The following is a 19751-nucleotide window of genomic DNA, read 5'->3' on the forward strand; positions in this document are numbered from 1 at the left end:
AAGAAAAACTTTTTCAATAAATTTCAATTAATAACAACAGAAAAACAAACCATTTGTCTGTTTCACTAAAATAAAGTAATAACTTTTACAGTCATTCAAATATTCCTTTGCGTGGAATAGACGACGCTATTCTCACCGAATATTCAATTGTTGTTAAAGTAAACTTTACTCTACCCTTCTAACAGGTAATAACGAACTCGTTTCCCTCTGAATGTACATAAAGTAACAATTCAAAGTTTGACTCGAACGGAATTACAAAACCATTTACGCACTTTCAAACGGAAAGTATCCCTAACCATTCATACATGAAATCCTGGTAGGACTTTAACCAACCATAGAAATCCACATTTGCCAGTAAAATAAACGACGTTACCTTACCCTTCACTCAAGTTTAGATAAGTTCTACTACTCTTTTCGCAGTGAGTTTTAAAACAGGCTCCAAGTCCCTATACTCGAAAGCTACGATTTCATAGACAATCCTCACTATGCATTCTACCTAACACACCAGAAATCCCTTAACTTGTGTTGTACGCCCACAACACTAGTGATATATAACAATACCACTATTTGAAACAGAATAAATGCACTGTGCAACTTCACTTGTCACACTACTCATATGCCGGCACAACTAGGAATTTTCACACTGCTGGAAAAAACCTTTCGACAACATATAACAACTTTGACAAACTTAACATGTTTTAGTCATAGATCCTATGTAATTACCATGTAACATGTCAGTTACCATAGCAACCGAGCTCTGCTACCAGAGAATTGATCCAGCGCCCCTATAGAAAATATGTCTCAGCAACACTACCCAACTCCATAATACTCACCATAATTCAATAAACTTCCCACAAGGCCCATAAACTAACAGGACATATTTTTGGGCAACCGAATCATGTGACCTAATTAATAAACCTATTCACAAATTATTTACACATTTATATACAACTGCAGTATAACGATTTTACCATGATTTTTCTTATCATTTAATTAAGTCACTTAGGCAAATGGATCTGCTGATGGTAACAGGACCATGAATAAACAAGACCAGCTTGTTATTTCAAAAAATCTTATTTATTAACTATTTATTTGAAGAAAAGGCATTTTTAAAGATTCTCTTTATTAGCAATAAAATTGGCAGCTTTATTTTGAAGAATAGCAAATTAGATTGACACTTTCAAGCATAATCAATTAGCATGATTAAAGAAGAATAAACAGTTTCCATCACCTAAGCCCTAATTTCCTAACTAAAACTCCCCCCACTTAAAGGAAAAAGTCATTTAAGCCTATTATCCTTACGTGTGCCAGGAAGTCCTTCAGCACGTCATGCCCTTCAGGTTTCGGAAAGCGAGAAGCGCCCTCCCTCCAAAGGGGACAGATTTTATACCTTATCTGACTAGCTAAAGTATCTTTATCACACATTCTTATTGAAATCCAAACTTCTTATTGGCTAAGCCATGTCAGTCCACCATTAGGTCATACTCTCCTGACCAAGTCCGGGGCCTCATCATAGCCCTTATTGTTCTTAGTTTCTCCATCCTTTTTGCTTCCTCAAGAAAGATACATTCACCCGAGCACAAAACTTTACTTCCTAATCTTGGCAGGCCCTGCCACATCCTGTCCTTGGATATGACTCCAAGAACACGTTCAACTCGACTACAATTGCTTCTGCATTAAACGTTGTTTGTTCAGCAAAAAGCTCTTTCGTCTGCGCATGAGTGAAGGCTTCACTCTGGTCAAGTTTCATATTCTGAAGCCCTGCCAGCCATTTTCTTAGGCCCATTTGAGAAACTAATGTATAAACAAACACAAGACATCAATTAATAAAAGAATTAGAATTCGTTCTGTGACCCACCCCCCTTTGCTAATTATTAACCCATTAATAAGTGTTACCTAGCCAAAGCATTTTAGTAACAAACATGATTCTTGTGCCACATAAAGACGAAAAGACTCAATATAAGCACACACAATTAATCACATGCCATTAATAAAACAGCCACATTTAATACTGACAAAGACAATAGACAAGGTTAGTTTATTATTTTTACAAACATGCATTTGCAACTAAAAGCACATGTATTAGTCCCTCATGTTGTGTATGCATCTTAATTCAGGTTGGTTAATACATTTCACTTCATGCTGGTTAATATGATTATTTTATTATGAAAGTTTAATTTTGTGAGTCAAAACAAAATATATTTCTGAAGCACTCTCCATCTCTAGAAAGTCAAAGACTTTCAACAAGGGTCACTCGTGTTTATTAAAAAGAGACCTCACTCACCAACCTAGTTGGTGACATGCTTCATCACTGGGCCCCCACCAGAGAGGCCGAGTGCCAGTCCGGTGTGCTACAACGCCTGATTATAGCGGAGTAGGTTTTCTTGGGTGACAAGTAATAGTGCTGGTGTATGAAATGAAATTAAAATGGGCTTACTGTTTCCTAAAGAATTTTTTATTAAGTAAAGAATTTTTTATTAAGTGGAGAGTAAGGCCAGGTTAAAAATATGTGGTGGATGTTATGGCTGAGTTGATTGGTCAGGCACATCCAAAGTTAAGAAGTCGGGTCTACATATTTCAGCCTCTGAATGCTAATTGCCAGGCTTTCACCAGGACCGGAGACCATGGCGGTATGCACACTCTAAGGCGCACCCTAAGCTATGGCCTCAGAACGGGACCAGATTACTCATGGTTCCAAGTCTTATACCTTCAGGATTGGTGAACGCATTGTACGAACCTGTGAAAAGAAAAAGGGAACATAGAAAACACAGACATAAGACATGACAATACACATGTAGTTCCACCTGGTTATCAGCCCTCAAGCTGAGCGATCCTTGTCATGCAGTCGCATGTGCCCTTAAGTGGACAGTGACTTGGTTTCATTAGATTACAACCAAATGTTACCCAGTGGGTGTGGCTACGTTGTGGCACTATTTAGTCTGGTGCAATACTAAGGTAATATTAGATCAGAGTAAAACTGTACTTGATCATATTTGAGTTGGGTATGTGGAGTATACTTGAGGCAGTGCAAATAAATGTTTGTCCATCTGATAAAACAATAATGGAGAATGGAAAGCTTACATTTGTCGTGGCGACGTTTTATTTCATGGGTCTCAGCAGGAGGTGGTGACTAATAGTCACACGTTAGCGGGTAAAGGAAGAAAGTAAGGAATCACTACCATGCAACATGACTAATAAATACCTTATGTTTGCCCTGTTGGTAATTATCTGATATTTCCCTGGGGAATAAGAGTGGAATCTGTGACTTCCCTTTCTCTCTTTTTGTTTAAATACATTTCCTAGCTATAGCACTTCAATAGTGTCAAAATAAGAATGTAAATTGTCCGCCTCCTGTGTACATTTTGAAGTGTATAACTTGAATAAAAATCACTCACATAGTCCTTAATTTCTTGTGTGCCTCTAACTGTCCGTTTGCCCTGTATCTAGCATCTCCACAATGTAGTCAGTGGTACGGGGGCGGGTTTAAGTAGCGCTGCAAGAGTCTTCCTTGGTCTATCTCCCTCTCACCGGGCTTGTGCAGTCCTGCCCAGGTACTTGACTTCACACTACGCCTCCGCCTCCGCCCCGAATTCTCTTATTTTACTTCTAATCTGGGAAAGGAGCTCACTTTCGCCACTACAATAATATTAAAGTTCAAGCTCACGGATATCTTTTTCTAGTGTTTTGAGTGTTTGTCGTATGGTTTGCAGTACACCCGCTTGACAGGCTATACACTTGCCACGGATCACCACCTTGAAAGCCTCCCACAGGGATGACTTGGAAGACACCTACCCCTCATTGAGTGTGAAGTAATCTAGTATATCTTGTTTGATTTCTTCCCGGAAAGCAACATCCGAGAAGGCATGAGATGGGAGTCGCCATGTAAATGCTCGACTGGGCATAGTCGCGATCTGTAATCTAAGCAAGCATGGTGCATGGTCTGAGAGAGTGTGAGGAAGATGTCTTATATACACCACCCAGGTAGCTCTGTCTTTAGAGATAAGCCAATATTCTATATTAGACCAGGCAGAATGTTGCGTTGTTGACACATTTGCCCTCCAGTACGTCTGGATGCCACACTCGCCATGAATCTACAAGGCCCCTCTCCAATATTAGTGCATTTAACGCAGCACTGGCATGCGGTTGCAGTGAGCAAGAGGCACCTTTGCGGTCTGTATCGTCATCTAACATGGCATTGAAGTCCTCCCCAAATGATAATGTCGCAATCGAGTTTCAGTACATTACCCCAAAGAGTATGAAAGAAGTCTGGCGAGTCCGAATTCGGGACATATACTGTCACCAGACCCATGTCGTGCCAAGTGTACCCTCTAAAATCATGTATCTGCCGTCTGGGTCTACCTGTAGAGAAAATTGTGACCAACCAATGTTTTTCCATATTAGGATCGTGGTGTAGCTGGAATATGTAGCCAAGCATGTGTTTTCCCATTGTCTATGTTGGAGTAGAGTGGTCATCGGACTGGAGAGGTGCGTTTCTGGTAAAAAACATATGTCAACATTATGCCTCACTAGATAAGATTGAACAAGACGCACTTTTCTGTTATCATTCAGTCCCCGTATATTCCAGGTAAAACAATTATATGTAGCCATTGTTTATGTGGACTAACTGTAGCGCGACTACCTGTACCCACACAAGGTATAGCAAAAACGTACAACACCTGTACCTTAGATAGCTCCTGCCATTTTGATTAAACCTTTCTGACCCCTCACATAAGTAACCCCCCACCCACACCAACCTCCCACTTAGGTTGAAGTATTATATACCAACCTCTTTACTAGTGATTACACAGGAGATCTCCCTGCGGGGAGAGGGAAGACCGGCATACAACCCAGTTCGAGAACCTAGTGGCCGAGACATATATTAGTTTTTATAACATGGACAGAATGTCGGATATAACTTAAAACAGTCAGCAGTGTTTACAATATAAGCATCTTACACACCAATAACTTTTTAAATCAGAATCCCGATCTGAAAAACAAACATAGGCACATAAACAATAATAACGGATATCAATCATTATCATCTAAGTTAGTTTCTGCAGTTCGCTGTTTTCAACACTCTCTTTCTGTTTCTTTCCGCCACAAATGTGTTTAGCAAACTTTAATGCCGACTTGGCGTCTGTGAAGAAAGGAGTGTCATTTTAATGTGTGACCTTGAGCTTGGCAGGGTAAAGTAGTGCATAGAATACCCCGACCTGCTGGACGATATTCTTGGCTTGGGCAAAATCACGACGAGCGGCCTAGACAGCAGGAGTAAAGTCTGGAAATAACGAGATGTTGTTGCCCTTGTAGGAGATTTGACCCCATTCCCTGGCCCCCCTGAGTATAGCATCTCTATCTCGGTAGTTCAATATTTTAGCCAGTTTTGGCCTGGTAGGGCCCCCCACCGGAGGTTTAGCTCCTAAAGCGTGGTGTGCCCACTCCACAATGCACATTTGAGATAGTTCTGATCCAAAGAAGTCCTTCAGCAGTTCTTCCACAAAGTGTTCAATTTTTCCAATTGCTATGGTCTCCGGAATTCCTATGAGGCGAATATTGTTCCTCCGGGAGCGAGCTTCCAGATCATCATTTTTGGCCCTGATGACTCTGAGGACCCGTTCCATATTCAGCAATTGTTCTTTGGTGTCGACCTGGAATTCAATTTGTGCGGTTCAGTTTGGTGATTCTCAAGATGGTCCAAACGGAGATCGTGAGTGTCCACTTGAGTCGTGACTTGGTCTAGTCTGGCTTTCATGCTGTCCAGCTTGGAGTTGATTGTCTTGAGACTAGGCATAACCTCTAGGAGGGGACTGCAGAGATCGGCATTTTCAGCATCAGTGTCATCCGAGGGGCCATGCGCTGTCCCAGTGTCAGGGTCGACGTTGCCTTGGCGCGTCTGTCTTTTATTTTCAAATGTTAATTTAGATTGCCTAGCGTCTATCTTCCCCACGTTGTACTTCTTGGCTAAGTGCAGTATCAGTGAGGGACAAAAGCGTACTAGTGATGTATGCCGCCCCCCCTGGCTTCAGCCAGAGCCCCTTTCTCAAACTTCAATAGGATCGGACATGGTGACTACCCCACAACTGAGAAAGGGAAAGTGTCCAGGGTGATCAGTTCTTGAGTTTCGGTATATTGAGTGCGCTTCCGATGTCAGAGGCTTGGTAGCAGCTATCTGCGTGAGTGAAGTGTCGCAGTGTCACCAGATATGGGTGTCTATGGGGCTCAGGCAGGGCCTCTCCCTGGCGATAGTGTCTATTCCAATAGAGCCACCTATCAGACTTAAAACGGCACAGGCACCAACTAATATAGTCCAGCATGATCAGAAAAGGCTACCTAGCTCAACAGTTAGCATTTTATCAAAACCCCTTTTTGAATATCAAGGTGTGACGCACAAAATGCCTCTGGGAACCAGGAGACTACGTGGGGGGAGGAGCCACACCCAGCTCCACATTTACAAACACCCTCGCACTACCACATGCAGCTCTGTGTGCAAAAAGTGCCCAACACGAGACCCGCTGCGTATTGGCAAATACACAGTCTCCAATAGCAGTGGTAGGGAGAGCAATAATGTCCCTGAAGCTCCCCGCATCTCCAGCTCAGACGGAGGGCCAGTCGTCACCTCTCACAAAAGACTATGCCAACGGTGTCACTGGGATTAAGTACAGAGCGTGCACTTTCCAGTCTCACACATCGGGCATTGTTTGTACCCAGTTTCCTTTTTGTGTCACAGGGGAGGAGATCAGTATAGTGCAACAACCGCTGAGTTAGCCTCCAAACAGTGCCATACTAAAAGTGAGAGTAAAGATGGTGGCGTCATTTCTTGTCTCCGCTATCTGCGCCTTGAGCCAGAGTATAACGGAGATATGTGTCACGCTGTGGTACTTTCGTCGGACCCGCAATGCACTGAGGGGGCACAAGTTATCGGTGTATTGGATTGCACTGCATCCTCCATATCTGCTTTCCCAGGGCCACAAGTGTGCATTGAATGAGGCCTTGCCACTTTCTCGCACACACAATGCCTTGTTGGGGGAATATCAACGATTCGTACACTTGCGCTGCAACAACCCCTTACTGTATTTATTGATGTCGGCAAGCCGGACGGATTCTCAGTCCGGCCTGCTCCACCGCCAGCACCGGCCCTCAGTTTACCGCGGGCATCTGAGTAATGCAAGGCTGAGGCTTGGTCCTGTCCACTAGGCCCAGTAGGACACGCCTCCTCGCCTCGGACGGCGGTCGCGAGAAATCGTTCGGGGCACCTCTAATATGGAATTTCCGCACAGCTCCAGGCATACAGCGGACTCAGCTGTCAGGGAGCGGCCATCTCGCTGCTCAGTCAGGCCACGCCCCCCTTTCTAGCCACATATTTTAGCGAACGCTGCCACATAATTAACCCCCAGATGCATCAAGAACCCATTTTGATATTCCTTAATAGCGAAAAATAACGATTCGCTATTAAGGAATAGCAAAATGCAATGCTTGAAGAAATCACTAAAATAATAGCGATTTCTTAAAATTCCTTTATTGCGACTCGCAGATTGCAAGTCGCAATTAAGGAATACCTCCCAATTCATTCCTATGGGCCTAGAGGCCCATAGGAATGAATGGGAAGACATTCTCAATTTGCGAATCGCAAATAGCGAATCGCAAATTGAGAATGCGATTTCAAGGGTGCAGGGGTGTCCAATGGACACCCTGTTGCACCCCTGAAATTGATCTGTGCACATATGTTGCACACACACATGCCCTTAGGGCATGTGTGTGCGTGCGCAACATGCCCTAAGTGCATTTTTTTTTGCAAATTACCATGAAGCTCAACTTCATGGTAATTTGCGAGCCCTATTAGCGGAATCGCTATTTTTAAACTTTAATGCATTGCATTTAAGGAATCTCAATTTGACATTCCTTAAATGCAAGTAATTGCAATTTTGCGATTTCTTAAATTACGATTTTTGCATTTGGGATGATGCATCCCAAATGCAAAAATACCAGTCGCAAAGGGGCAGATTCTGAGAATCTGCCCCTTTCGAAGCGGATTTTACCTTGATGAATCTAGGCCTTAGTGTTTCCTTTGCAGCGTAATTTCAGTGACCATTCCCTTTGTTCATCACTTCAATCCTCAAGTAAATTTTCGTTTTTTCAGTCGGAGAGGACCAGTTCTGCATTTAAAGAAAGGAAAGTAAAAAGAGAGAGGGCGATTCAAGTGCAAGTTCAAGAACCTTGTTAAAACACACCTTTCTTAATACGCAATTGGCATTTCCTGGGACTGAGGGGCATATTACCAATGGGGGCGAAAGGCAATTATTGCCGATTTAGCGGCCGTTTTTGGCCGCTAAGTGGCGATAATTCTATCGCACTATTAGCAAGCTGTCGCTAACTGATGTTAGCGACAGCTTTTAGGCGATAGCGAGCGGTTGGGGCCCGCTTTTCATGTCAGCGATTTTTATCGCTAATGACATGCAAAGTGGACGTTCCCAATCAGTTAGCGACTGAAAGCAGTCGCTAACGTCGCTATCGCCTGTTAGCAAGGCAGGCGTAGCATTAGAAATGAACACCTGCCCAGACCAGTTCTTAGCCATGTTATCCAATGGGAGGTGGATAACATGGCTAAGAGCATTTCGTCGCTAATGCGAGAATATCGCTGTATTCTCAGCGATATTCACGCATTTGGCCGCTATCGCTGGATATTTTAGCACAATGGAGAAAAACGTTGCTAATAGCATGTTTTTTCCGCTAACATATCCAGCGATAAACAAATCGTCGCTAAGCCTATTTAGCGATAAATATCGCTACTTGTTGGTAATATGCCCCTTATTTCTCAGTGTTCAGCAGTATTTCTTTTCGTTTCAGCTGCACTTTCGCAATTTCGTTTCCAATCACCACTCCGTAGCCATGTAAAAATAGATTTTACGTTTTTCCTATTTAAATGTCAATTTATCAAGCACAGCCGAAGCTAAATAATTATGAGCAGCCCAACATTTAGCATATTTGGAAAAACAAAAAAATTGGCTCTCGTGTTCTTCCTTAATACCGACTAAATTTGGTTGGAGAGGATATTTTCGACCTGGGAATCTTAATTTAAACACTTGTATCTCGCTGTTACACTGTGCATGCAACTATAGTACTCTGAAATAAATGTCTGATCTCTCTCTTGACGTGTCTTTTCCATTGTTTTTCAGACGGCTGAATAAAAATGGAATTGAAGAAATACAGAATCACGCGTTCAACGGCACACACTTGAATGAACTGTAATTGTCCTTTTAATCCTGAGTATTACAGACAGTGAATTTTGAATAGGTAATGCGAAGTCTGGCGTACTGATGCTTACCCGTATCTTTCCATCTGATTTTACAGAAATCTCAGTGACAATCAGAGGCTGGAGAAATTGCCCGACCAAGTGTTTCAAGGAGCAACAGGACCAGTGATTTTGTAAGTGCTGAATCTTGAAATCCACCAAACTCGCTGGTATTTCTATATGCATTCAGAGCAGCTTTACAAATGAAATTGCAGCAAGTTAGTTTCATTTAACCACACACTTTTGTCATTCGCGTTTTGATATAGACAAAAACATTTTTTGCATGAGGACATTGTTTTACATTATACTACAACACACCATTTTATAATATTTTTTTCAAATTTGGGAGGTTCTCCTGCCTAAAACATTGGATTGCACCGTTATTTTATCTTAGCGTTCACTTTCAGCTTCTGACTTCTCTGCGAAGAAAGCGCATATGCAGAGACCAGGTTAATCCAGGTCATAAAGTTACCTTTTAAAGCCCAGTGTGAAGAACTACTTTTGCGTTGGAGGAAGCCACGAGGAGCAGGGAGAGCACTGCAGATGCTTGTTTTTGTAGAGCGAAGAGCATACCGTGCATCACTGGTGATCGTCGCTGTAGCATAAGGATCCTGTCTGGCATCATGGACAGTTGTTGTATGAGCTTTACGTTGGCGGTCACTGGGGGCTGTCAATACTGTAATGGGAAGTGCAGCTCTTGTGTTGCCACTTCTCTCTGGTGGTTGCTGTAAAGCAAAGGTTCGGGTTCACTGGGTTTGTGTTGGTGGTTGGTGCAGGTGTAAAGATCTTGGCACAAACAGGCCCTTTCAGGGGAAGAGCCCAAAACTTCAGGAGATCTCCTTTTCTTTTAAGAGAAGCTCAATTGAGGTCACAGCAAAGGTCAAGGAACTGAACTCACCTCTTGAAGGCCAGGAACTCCAGCAGAGGTAAGCAGGGCTCAGGTAGGGCCAGTTGCAGGTATAGGCAGGTCCAGTGCAGCAGGCCAGCTAGGCAGTTGCACTGAGACTTCTGGAGCTTGCCATTTTCCTGTAGCTCATAAAATGATGCTGGTCAGTTGACCCTTGGAGTCACTTCAGCCTGGGAGGAAGGGAGCCAGTCCAATCTTCCTTCTCAGACAGCATGACAGGCCTCAAGCAGCAGGGTAGTCCTCTCCTGACAGGGCAGTTCTTTTTCTGTAGTATCCACAATCCAAGAGTGTATTAAGAGTGGCTCTGAGGGTCCCCTTTTTTTATACATGGAGCTCTCTTTGAAGTAGAAGAAACTTCTGGAGTTTTTCCCCTACATAGGGGTCTGAAATGTCATGCCTCCATGTTCTGGTTCCTTTCTGCCTGGGGGAACAATAGACTAGAGTGAAGTCCTTTGTGTGTGAGCTGGGCCTGTGCATTTGAAGTCCAAGTATGGTAGGTGACAGGTCCAAGCCCCCTTGTCCCTATCAAGCTGGGATGGCCATCATACCAACACCCAGACCCTCTGTGTGATGCTGTCTGGGAGGAATACACAATGACAAACTGTCAACTACACCTAGTCATGTGACGCAGAAACAGTCTGCTGGCCCCAAATGGTTAGGGCAAGAAATGCCAACTTTCTAAAAGTTTTAATTCAGAATTGTGACTTAAAATCCGACTTTAACATTAAAGCGTTTTTAAATCACAATTCCTCAGACATCAAACATGAAATTCTAACTTGCTCCCCAGCAAATGTTTTCACTTATTAAATGTAATAAGTCAACCTAATAGTATCCTATGTGAGAGACAGGCATCACTATAATAAAAAATTAAAAAGAGCATGCAAAACCTAAAGGTACATGTCCAACCCTTTAATTTATATGCACCCTGCCCTTTGGGCTATCTAGGGCCTAACTTAGAGGTGAGCTATATTCAATAAAAGGGGAGTTTAAGGTTTGGCAAGGGAGTTATATTGCCAAGTTGAATTCGCAGTTTAAAACTGCATTCAGGCAGCAATGGCGGGCCTGGGACATGTTACATGGGGCTAATTAAGTGGGAGGCACAACAAGTGCTGCATGCCCAGTGGTAGCATTTACTATACAGTCCCTAGGTATATGATATACCACTCTACAAGGAACATGTAAGTAAACTGAATATGCAAACCATGTGTACGCGAATTTTGCAGTGTCTTAGGGAATGAGCACAAGCACTATAGCACTTTTTATAAGTGGTAAGGTGCACAAAGTCCCAAGGCAGACAACAACATAGTCAGCAACACAGAAGGGAAGAATGCAAAAAGTTTGGTAGAAGACCACCCTATGGCTGACAGGTCTAACAATGCAGCAAAGTAACAGGAACATGAAGACCTTGACAAGAAGACTGCAATAGAGGAAATGGGGGATGGCAGTGATAAATGGAGAGCAGATTGTGACAGTAATAAAGTAAATGAAATATGGACAATGGGATAGGGGATGCAGAGATAGGAAGAGGAACAAATGCAATTAGGAAAGGGGTTATGGAGAAGAGGTATGGATGGTGGGGAAAGTGTAGACAGTGGCATAGTAAGACAGGGCAAGGCAGAGAATGAGGCACAGGAACATAGAAAGGAGAAAGACAGGAATAACAGGGTATAAGGGGAAACTATGTCAACAAGAGATGGAAAATAAAAGCACAGTGATAAACGAAGAGTGGCAGGCGCACTTACTAAATGTAAGACAAAGAGGAGGAAAGCAAAGAAGAAAGTAATCCTGGTGCTCTATGCTGTCTATATGTATGTATTTCAATTTTATAGAGCACAAACCTTCACTCACACTGGTGAATCGTGGCACTTAAACAGGTTGAATAGCTAATGCTATCAATCAGTGGGATGGATAAATCACCTATTAAAAGAGAAGGAGTAGCCAGGTCGTCAAGGATTTCCTGAATCTTAAAATATCTGGCCTATGCCTGAAAAAAGCGGGGAAGCAGGTTCCAGCATTGTATGGCTGCAACAGAAGGCACGACAGCCAACAGTCTGGCAACACAATTTAGGGGTCACCAGACTACAGTGGAAATCTGATCTCACCAGGCGGGAACTGCAGGAAACAACCACCGAGAAGGGATCTATTTGGTGAATAGTCAGCCTTATGGCTTGAGGAGAGAGATTTAAGACAATATCTTCCCTTTACTAGTTGTCAATACAGTTGAGCCAAAATGAGAGAAAAGGTAGAGCTGTTTGATATATTTAGTGTGCCCGGGCGTTTGTGATTTTCAACATGCCATGTTTATGGAGCATTCAAGGGCAGGTAAAGCATAGGTTTCCTTCCTCAAAGAGTTGAACCTTGAGTGTTTCCTCTATGTTACTCCAGGCATTACAGCTCCTCATATGCTTCTCGTCACTGTCATCTCAACACCCTTCTTCCAATACTTGCCCCTCCTCTAGACCACTCAGGCATGTGTTGCTCCACCCATAATACATTCACAGTATTGATCAGATGCTGCTAAATAGCCTGCGTGGCAGGGGTGTAGCAGACATATTTCTCCAACACAGTTCAAAATTATCTTTTTCTCGTTATTAAAGATCATCTTCTTGGAGGCCTCAGAAATCACACTGCGTCAACAATCAAGACCACAGCAAATAGTAAATAAATGTTGCATACGGTTGTCGCTCCATTATTTTTATGTTCGCTTATTCGTGACACATACTTGTTAATCCTCTTAGTCCTGCAGTATGAGTTGGTCAGAGTTTTCCCACCCCTTCTCAAACTCCTGTCCCCCGAGTTGTGAGGTTGACAACGTTGACACCCTTTGATAAATGTCAGCAACTCACACAAGCCAGAGGTTAAAAGGGAAAAAGAGTAGTATATACTGACACGTTATTTCCCCAAAACTAGAAACCCCGTAAATACAGAACTCCGATTGCGATATATAGCACCGACTCCTCTGGGGCACTTATAACCAGGACCTAGGTAGGCATTTTTTACTGAGTTTTTGTTTAAGAAAAGAATGTCAACAGAAACTCCTCCAAACAATTAGTACAATGTATCTTCGATTTGTTGCTACGCCTGCATTTTTGTCAATCTGTCACATGGCTTTCGGACTGAAAAATTCCATAATGTTCATTTCTTGTCATGTCTGTGTTCAGAAAGTAGATTACAACATTCGAGTCATAGTCTAATGGTCTAATGGGTAGGTTTACATTGAAGTGTATCTGAAAAGTCCCTTGTAAATCCCTTTGTTGTATTTAATTGATCATAGTCGCAGGCATACATTTAGGAACCTACAAATGTGCATATTTTTTATTTTTTTATATAGCACGAACTAGACCCGAGAAATCGGAGAGTTTTACATGAGCACCAGTTTCGTTACATGAGTACACATTCATTTTTGTTAGGCACGGGGAGATTAAGTGATTCGCCCAGAATCACAGGATGTTGAGCATCATTGCCGAGACTCGAACCCAGTTCCTCAGGTTCCAGGTCGACCGCTCTAGCAGTAAAGCTACATCCCCTCCCCAACATCTACTTTACAAGTCGTGCTACGTCTGCATACAGCATGCCATGAACCCTCTGACTGCCCGCAGATGTCCAAAGAATCTGACAAAGAGGTACTACTAGACCTCTTTGGAATTAGGTTAATACTCTGTGATCCTTTTACGACCGACAACTACTGAACGGTCTAGAATCACAGAAACACATTGAGTCTTTTTCACTTTTTACACACCCCTTTTTTCACTTTAGGTCCTGAAGAAGGCCCACCTGACCCGCATGGGCAATTTTTTGGGGCTGAAACATGTTGAACTTTTTATGGACAATTTGAAGTGCGGGAGATCCCTAAATATATCCCCCTATGCACGGAACTGGTTTTAAGTAAACCTTGAACCCAGAGCTATTAAAGTTTCGAATCTGGTGATACGAGCTAATGTTAAGTGTTTTTCTTTTTTCCTTATCACTACAATACCCCCCCATTACTGATCACTACTACTCTAACCAGTCATATGCTTCCAGGTGGAGGAAGCATAAGCACTAACCCAATGATGATGCGATCAAGTTTTTAAAGAGTAAGGCGGAGAAACAAGATATACCGCCACCACCAGCCTCTGTAACATGAAAGAGGGTTTTTTATCGGTACACAGTACGAAAACTTCATAAAACCCTGGTTACGTAGGACAAGTGATCAATTCCCTATTTGATTTTTTTGATATACCACTAAGGAAGCTGAATGGATCACAGTTTCTTCTTTCTCCCTCCATTGATTTAACGCGATATGCTTGATGTGCCAGCTTAAAAAACTGTTTTTGTTTTTTTCACTAACAAATCTCAAAATAATTGTATTTAGAGAAAACAAGAAATTAATGATCCGAACAAGCTTGGTGCTCTCTCTCATCATGTTGTGTAATTTCTGTTGTTTCCTCTTCATTACTGTAACACTTTTCCTAGTGTTCCTCAACAGGAAAAAGGGCTGTAAGAACTTCTTTCTCTCTTCTCACCATTCTCTCAAGTCTCTTAAGTCAGTAAAACAAAGGAAATGAACCAGAGAGTGGGGGTTGGAAAAGGAGGGACAAGTCACACTCCTAGTTCCTGCCCTCCTCCTGATTCATTTAGTAGAATGGGAGGGATGGTGTGTAAGAGCCTTTTAGAAGCTAGGCTGCTCATCCCACGGTCCATATACACCTAAAATAAACTATATTGGGTCATTGAGTGAAGCTGAAGAAGGGCTGGGGGTGGTGATAGCTGCACTAAACCTCACCAAGTGCTCTGCTCACCACTCCAATTTTAGTGAGGAGCAGTGGAGGTTCGTGGGAATACCACGCTGTCTTTCAGATACAAGTGTAACATCAGATATAATGTTACATGCATAACACTGACAGCCCAGGAAGTGAACACCGGGCTGCCTAATTAGCGACATTGCAAGAAAAGCAGATCATTCCTCCATCAATGAGACAAATAAATAACAAACTGAAAATTTGGAGCTGGGCCAGGTTGAAAATAAAATATGCATATGTCACAAGGGCATTCATAGAACATAAGGTACACCTGGCTGAATGTGGAAATAAGGAAGGGGTGGTGAGAGAAGGAGGTGGTGTAATGTCAGAAAAAGCTAGAGGGAGAAACCCTTTCAGGAAGAGAACCCTCACTCCTCAATCCAAGATGTGGGCTAAAACTCCCCAAGGGGAGGAGCTGAGATGTTTTCTCAAGATCAGTGATGGAAAGATGTGAGTGAGGGGCAGATTTCAAACAATGGACTAAAGTGGTGATTCAAATTGTCTCTGTGGATCCACTAAAGCTTTATTGGGTGGTCTCCGGTACATAGTTAAAAGAGAGGACTAGGGATTCAACCAAACACATCCCTAACAACGGTCAACATGTTACTGCTATAAAATGGTCCCCTAAAGGTATCCAGCGGCATTCATCAGGACCTTAATTGTGATTAGTCACTCTGCATGTGTGTTTAAAGAAATGTGAATATACTGTCCACCACAGGATCAGGATATGTCATGTCATGTCATGTCAAAGGTTCTTATATAGCGCCTTATCACCGCAAGGTCTCAAGGCGCTTGCTTTGGGAACCCGTCCTGGCTTTTCCCTCTGCGATAACCCGAACATGGCATCCCCAAGGTGAAAGCCAGGCATCCCGCCGCGGGGGGCCGTAGTGGAGATTAAGCAAGCTATTGCCCAGAGTTGCAGAGTGTGAACCCGTGATTCGAGTAGGCACCGAAGCTAGAATTATAAAGTTCGTGGACATTTGGGCTCAAGACCCTGCCGTGTCGGGAATTGAACCCTGGTCCCGGGTCTGACCTCTGCTTCAGGGTCTGCCTCCTCTAACCAGTGAGCCACACTTCTCCACATGTAGGTTATCAATGACCTGTGTGCTTCTAGGGGTTCGTCGGTCTGAAAATCAAAGGTGTAATCAAAATCATCAATTTATCATGATTCGACATTACCAAGACAAACTATGATGTAAATGTGTGTACTTTATTGTTCTTACCTATAAGTTGAGGTGAAAAGACAACTCTCCGAGCTTTAGGTACGTCTCATTGTGCCCAACTAAAAATATATATTTACAGCAGTGTTTCTATTGTGTGCATGTGTACACATCCACATATTATGTGTGGTGCTGGTATGCATTAACAAGTGCTTTGTATGATGCAAAATATCTAGGACATCTCTATACCAAGACTGCAAGAAATGATCAATATATGCTGGCTCATTTAGCATCGTCTATATTGCTCCCATGTCTAGAAGTTTCTAATTCTGGTTGTAACTCGATCGGGCTATTGCAAAGACCCACCATCGGCATTCTATGTCAGAAAGTATTTGTGATTACTTATAACGCGAATGGGCTATTCAAAAGAGCCAACTGGCATGGCAGTCTGACTTTTCAACAGTTCCTTTGTATTTGGCAACGCATGTCATCAACCTTTTAGCAAAGGCAATACAGTTATCGGTATTCCACGGCTTGTACTTTTCTCCATCTCGCAAATGTATCAATCTTGCAGTACAAGTGTCCACATACTCCGCTCTGCAAGGAAGTTCCATTCAAAATGTTTATTGTTTGCTCTACGCAACATTGGCCATCATCAGGAGCTCACGAAAGACAGATGACATATTTTCATTCTACATTCTAATAAGCAAACTAATCCCAAAAAGACTCGTGAGACCTTCTTTGGAGAACAGAAAAATACGCTCTGGGAAAAGCAAATACAAGTGTAATTATCGTTGTTATTTTATAAAACTCCACTAGTATACGCTCAATGAATGCTTTTGCTTACATTTTCTAATGCTCTGCATAATATTTTCAAACAGTTAGTGAAAAGAAACTTGCAGCTTTTGGCTGTTATTTTCTGCATTAATCATGTGCATTCGCGGCCTACACTAACTTTCCCCAGGATGTACTTCCGCAGTTATCATTTTTACCCCTTTTTAGTTTTGTGCTGTTAATTTTCACACCAGTTTGTTAATAATCCACACAATGAGGAGATCAATTCGAGCAGGTTTTATTTCGCGTAAACCCTGCTCCATCAATACCCCCTTTGAAGGCCACTTGAGCCATCATAATACATCCATTAATCTGATTGTCATCATATTATACTACTTAGAAAGCAGTAGTCTTCTTCTGTTTCGACATAACTTCATCTATCTCCTTTACTATTTCATAGTGATTTCCTCATTTCCTCTTCTGTCCTCCAACTCTATCTCTTCTCTCTTTCTCTTTATTGCTCTTCTTTTAGTATCTAGTGTTTGCCTCCTATATATTAATACCAGCATTAGTATCCCTGTAGCTACATCAACTATTGGTGTTAGTATTCTCCCTACAAAGTATTACCAAAAGTAGAAAACCAATTACCCACTGAGAAGATACCCTTACCAAGTCTCTCCCAAGCACCGTCAACCTTCAGTTCAGTCAAATCCTCCCGTAAATGTGTAATACTTATAATATATCCCTCCAGGTTCTTACTTTTGTCAGGGACATATGTGCAGCACTGTTGAATTTTAAGCATACTGCAGACTCCTCCCTCTTTTGCAAATAATACATCAAGAGCAAGTTTCGTTTGCAAAATTATAGATCTTCTAGCAACCATTTCTGTATCAATCATTATGAACCCATCAGCAGTGTTTGTTGATAAACAATTAATCACTGTGGACAATCTTCAAATTTTAAGTGAATTTAAAATTACACTAACTGAAGGTATCAATGCTCTAAACATATCACCCACAATGTCTGCAGCACTAATTTCCCTTTTACGTAATGTTAGTTCACCCTTCTTTTGATTTTTTCCATGACTTTTATCCAAATGGTAGACTTTTGAAAAGACAATTCCCATATAACAACACCCATACCAATGTGCAGGCAACCTATACTAGGCATTCTTACCACACACATAATATATTCCAGGGAAAACAGAATCTGTACCACCTCTTATTCCCCAACATCCTGTAATTAGGAAAATATGATCACATTTACTAGAACCACTGAAATAATTATTACAATCAGTTTGCTGTCTTAATAAGCAAAGTTTTCCCCCATGGTGCCAGTCCAGAGTCATTGCAGCATATGTCTCACCCTTTCTTTAATCACCTTCTCTAAAAGCACAAGAAGGTATATGGGACTTTTGCTCAGCAGCTTTCTACTTAAAATTCTGTCTCCTATCTTCCACCAAATGTATAAATTCAATCTCCTCCTGATGCAATCTACAGGTTAAATTATTACGATGTGCATACACAGTATCTATCGTTTTGGTAGTATGAAAGAACTCTCCAAAATACTCAGCAATTTTCACACTATTCACCTTATTCATATTCTTTCTAATAGGCACTTCAGAGAATACTAAATCATAATTCGAATAGAAATACTACAGGCTTCTTTTTTCATAGAACAAACGTGTTAGTTTACTACATGAGACTCCATATGTTAAAGGTAGATGATGGTAAGTCACCCTCTCAGACATAGACGAAGGTAATTGCCTGCACACGTAACAATCTCTCGCATCCATAGTATCCACATATTCATACAATTTGGTAAAAAACATTTAACGAAAAATCATTGATAGAGTTATCATGGTGATATATATTATCACCTGTTATTTTCTCAATGTTAGTCTGTGGCTCTTCTTTAAATTTTCCCACAGCTACTTTTTTACACACCAATTTATTAGTAATATTATTCTTAGTAGGATAGAGGAAATAAAGCACAACAGCAATTAGTGTTAACCAAACTAACATTATTAGTTAAACACTTATAAAGCAAACATTAATACATCTATGTTTAAAATTTTGGTTTTGATATCCAGTCTCTTGAAATTTTTCCTTTGCCAACTTCTAGAAAAATCAAAAACTTAACTGAAAAAACTTTAAAAAACTAAAAACACCTGGAAAAAATAATAATGAGAACAAATTATGTGTAGTGTATCCAAGCACTTCTAAAACATCCCTGCTTTCCCCCTCTCTTTTCTTTTTATATCTTCACAGCCTTTAACTCAATTCCAGCTTAATTTTCTGCACTCTTTAGAGTTATCTTTTCAATCTTTTGCACCCCAATTGTTGACACCTTTCATTTAAGGTGGCTCATAACAGTTCTTCTGACTCTATTCTTCAACAGACTTCGCCTCCCACTGATCTGTAGGTTCAGCTGCTTCAGTCACCCTGTATGTCCACTCAGGTGCTGTATGCTTCTTGTTCGGAACTCTTGCTCTTTTTGTCCTCCGAACTGTATCTTCTTCTGATAGCTTTGTTCTGTTTAGCTCGATACTTTTATTATTGCATCTAAAACTTTTTTATTCCAAGTGTTTTCCAGTCTTTTCACTCCCTTTTGCCATATATCTCCTTTTCTTGCCCTTTTCACTTACACAGAGTCACCTGATTCAAGACTTGATTCAAAACATCTCTTGTTTGCTTCCCTTCTTGTTTGCGCTTGGTCTTGAATCATACTCTCTTCTTCATTGGCATTAACAACAGTCTCCCGAGATCCAGTAGCTGGTGCCCACTTTATTTGACTTTCTTCAGACTCCCTCTGATTTTCAGCTTGATCTCTTTGATCAC

At 41.7% G+C, this 19751-nt stretch overlaps 1 protein-coding gene across 2 annotated transcripts in view; it reads left to right on the forward strand.

Annotated features, from left to right (window-relative positions):
* The window catches only part of FSHR (follicle stimulating hormone receptor), a 1957424-nt gene that overhangs the window by 1579723 nt on the left and 357950 nt on the right, over nucleotides 1-19751 (forward strand). For both annotated transcript variants that reach the window (XM_078649629.1, XM_078649630.1), the window contains exons 7-8: nucleotides 9174-9242; nucleotides 9349-9423. In XM_078649629.1, the coding sequence (XP_078505755.1) occupies nucleotides 9174-9242; nucleotides 9349-9423 (144 nt within the window). The remainder of the gene's footprint in view (nucleotides 1-9173; nucleotides 9243-9348; nucleotides 9424-19751) is intronic.

The sequence above is a fragment of the Lissotriton helveticus genome, chromosome 6 (genome assembly GCF_964261635.1).
Source record: "Lissotriton helveticus chromosome 6, aLisHel1.1, whole genome shotgun sequence".
NCBI lineage: Eukaryota > Metazoa > Chordata > Amphibia > Caudata > Salamandridae > Lissotriton > Lissotriton helveticus.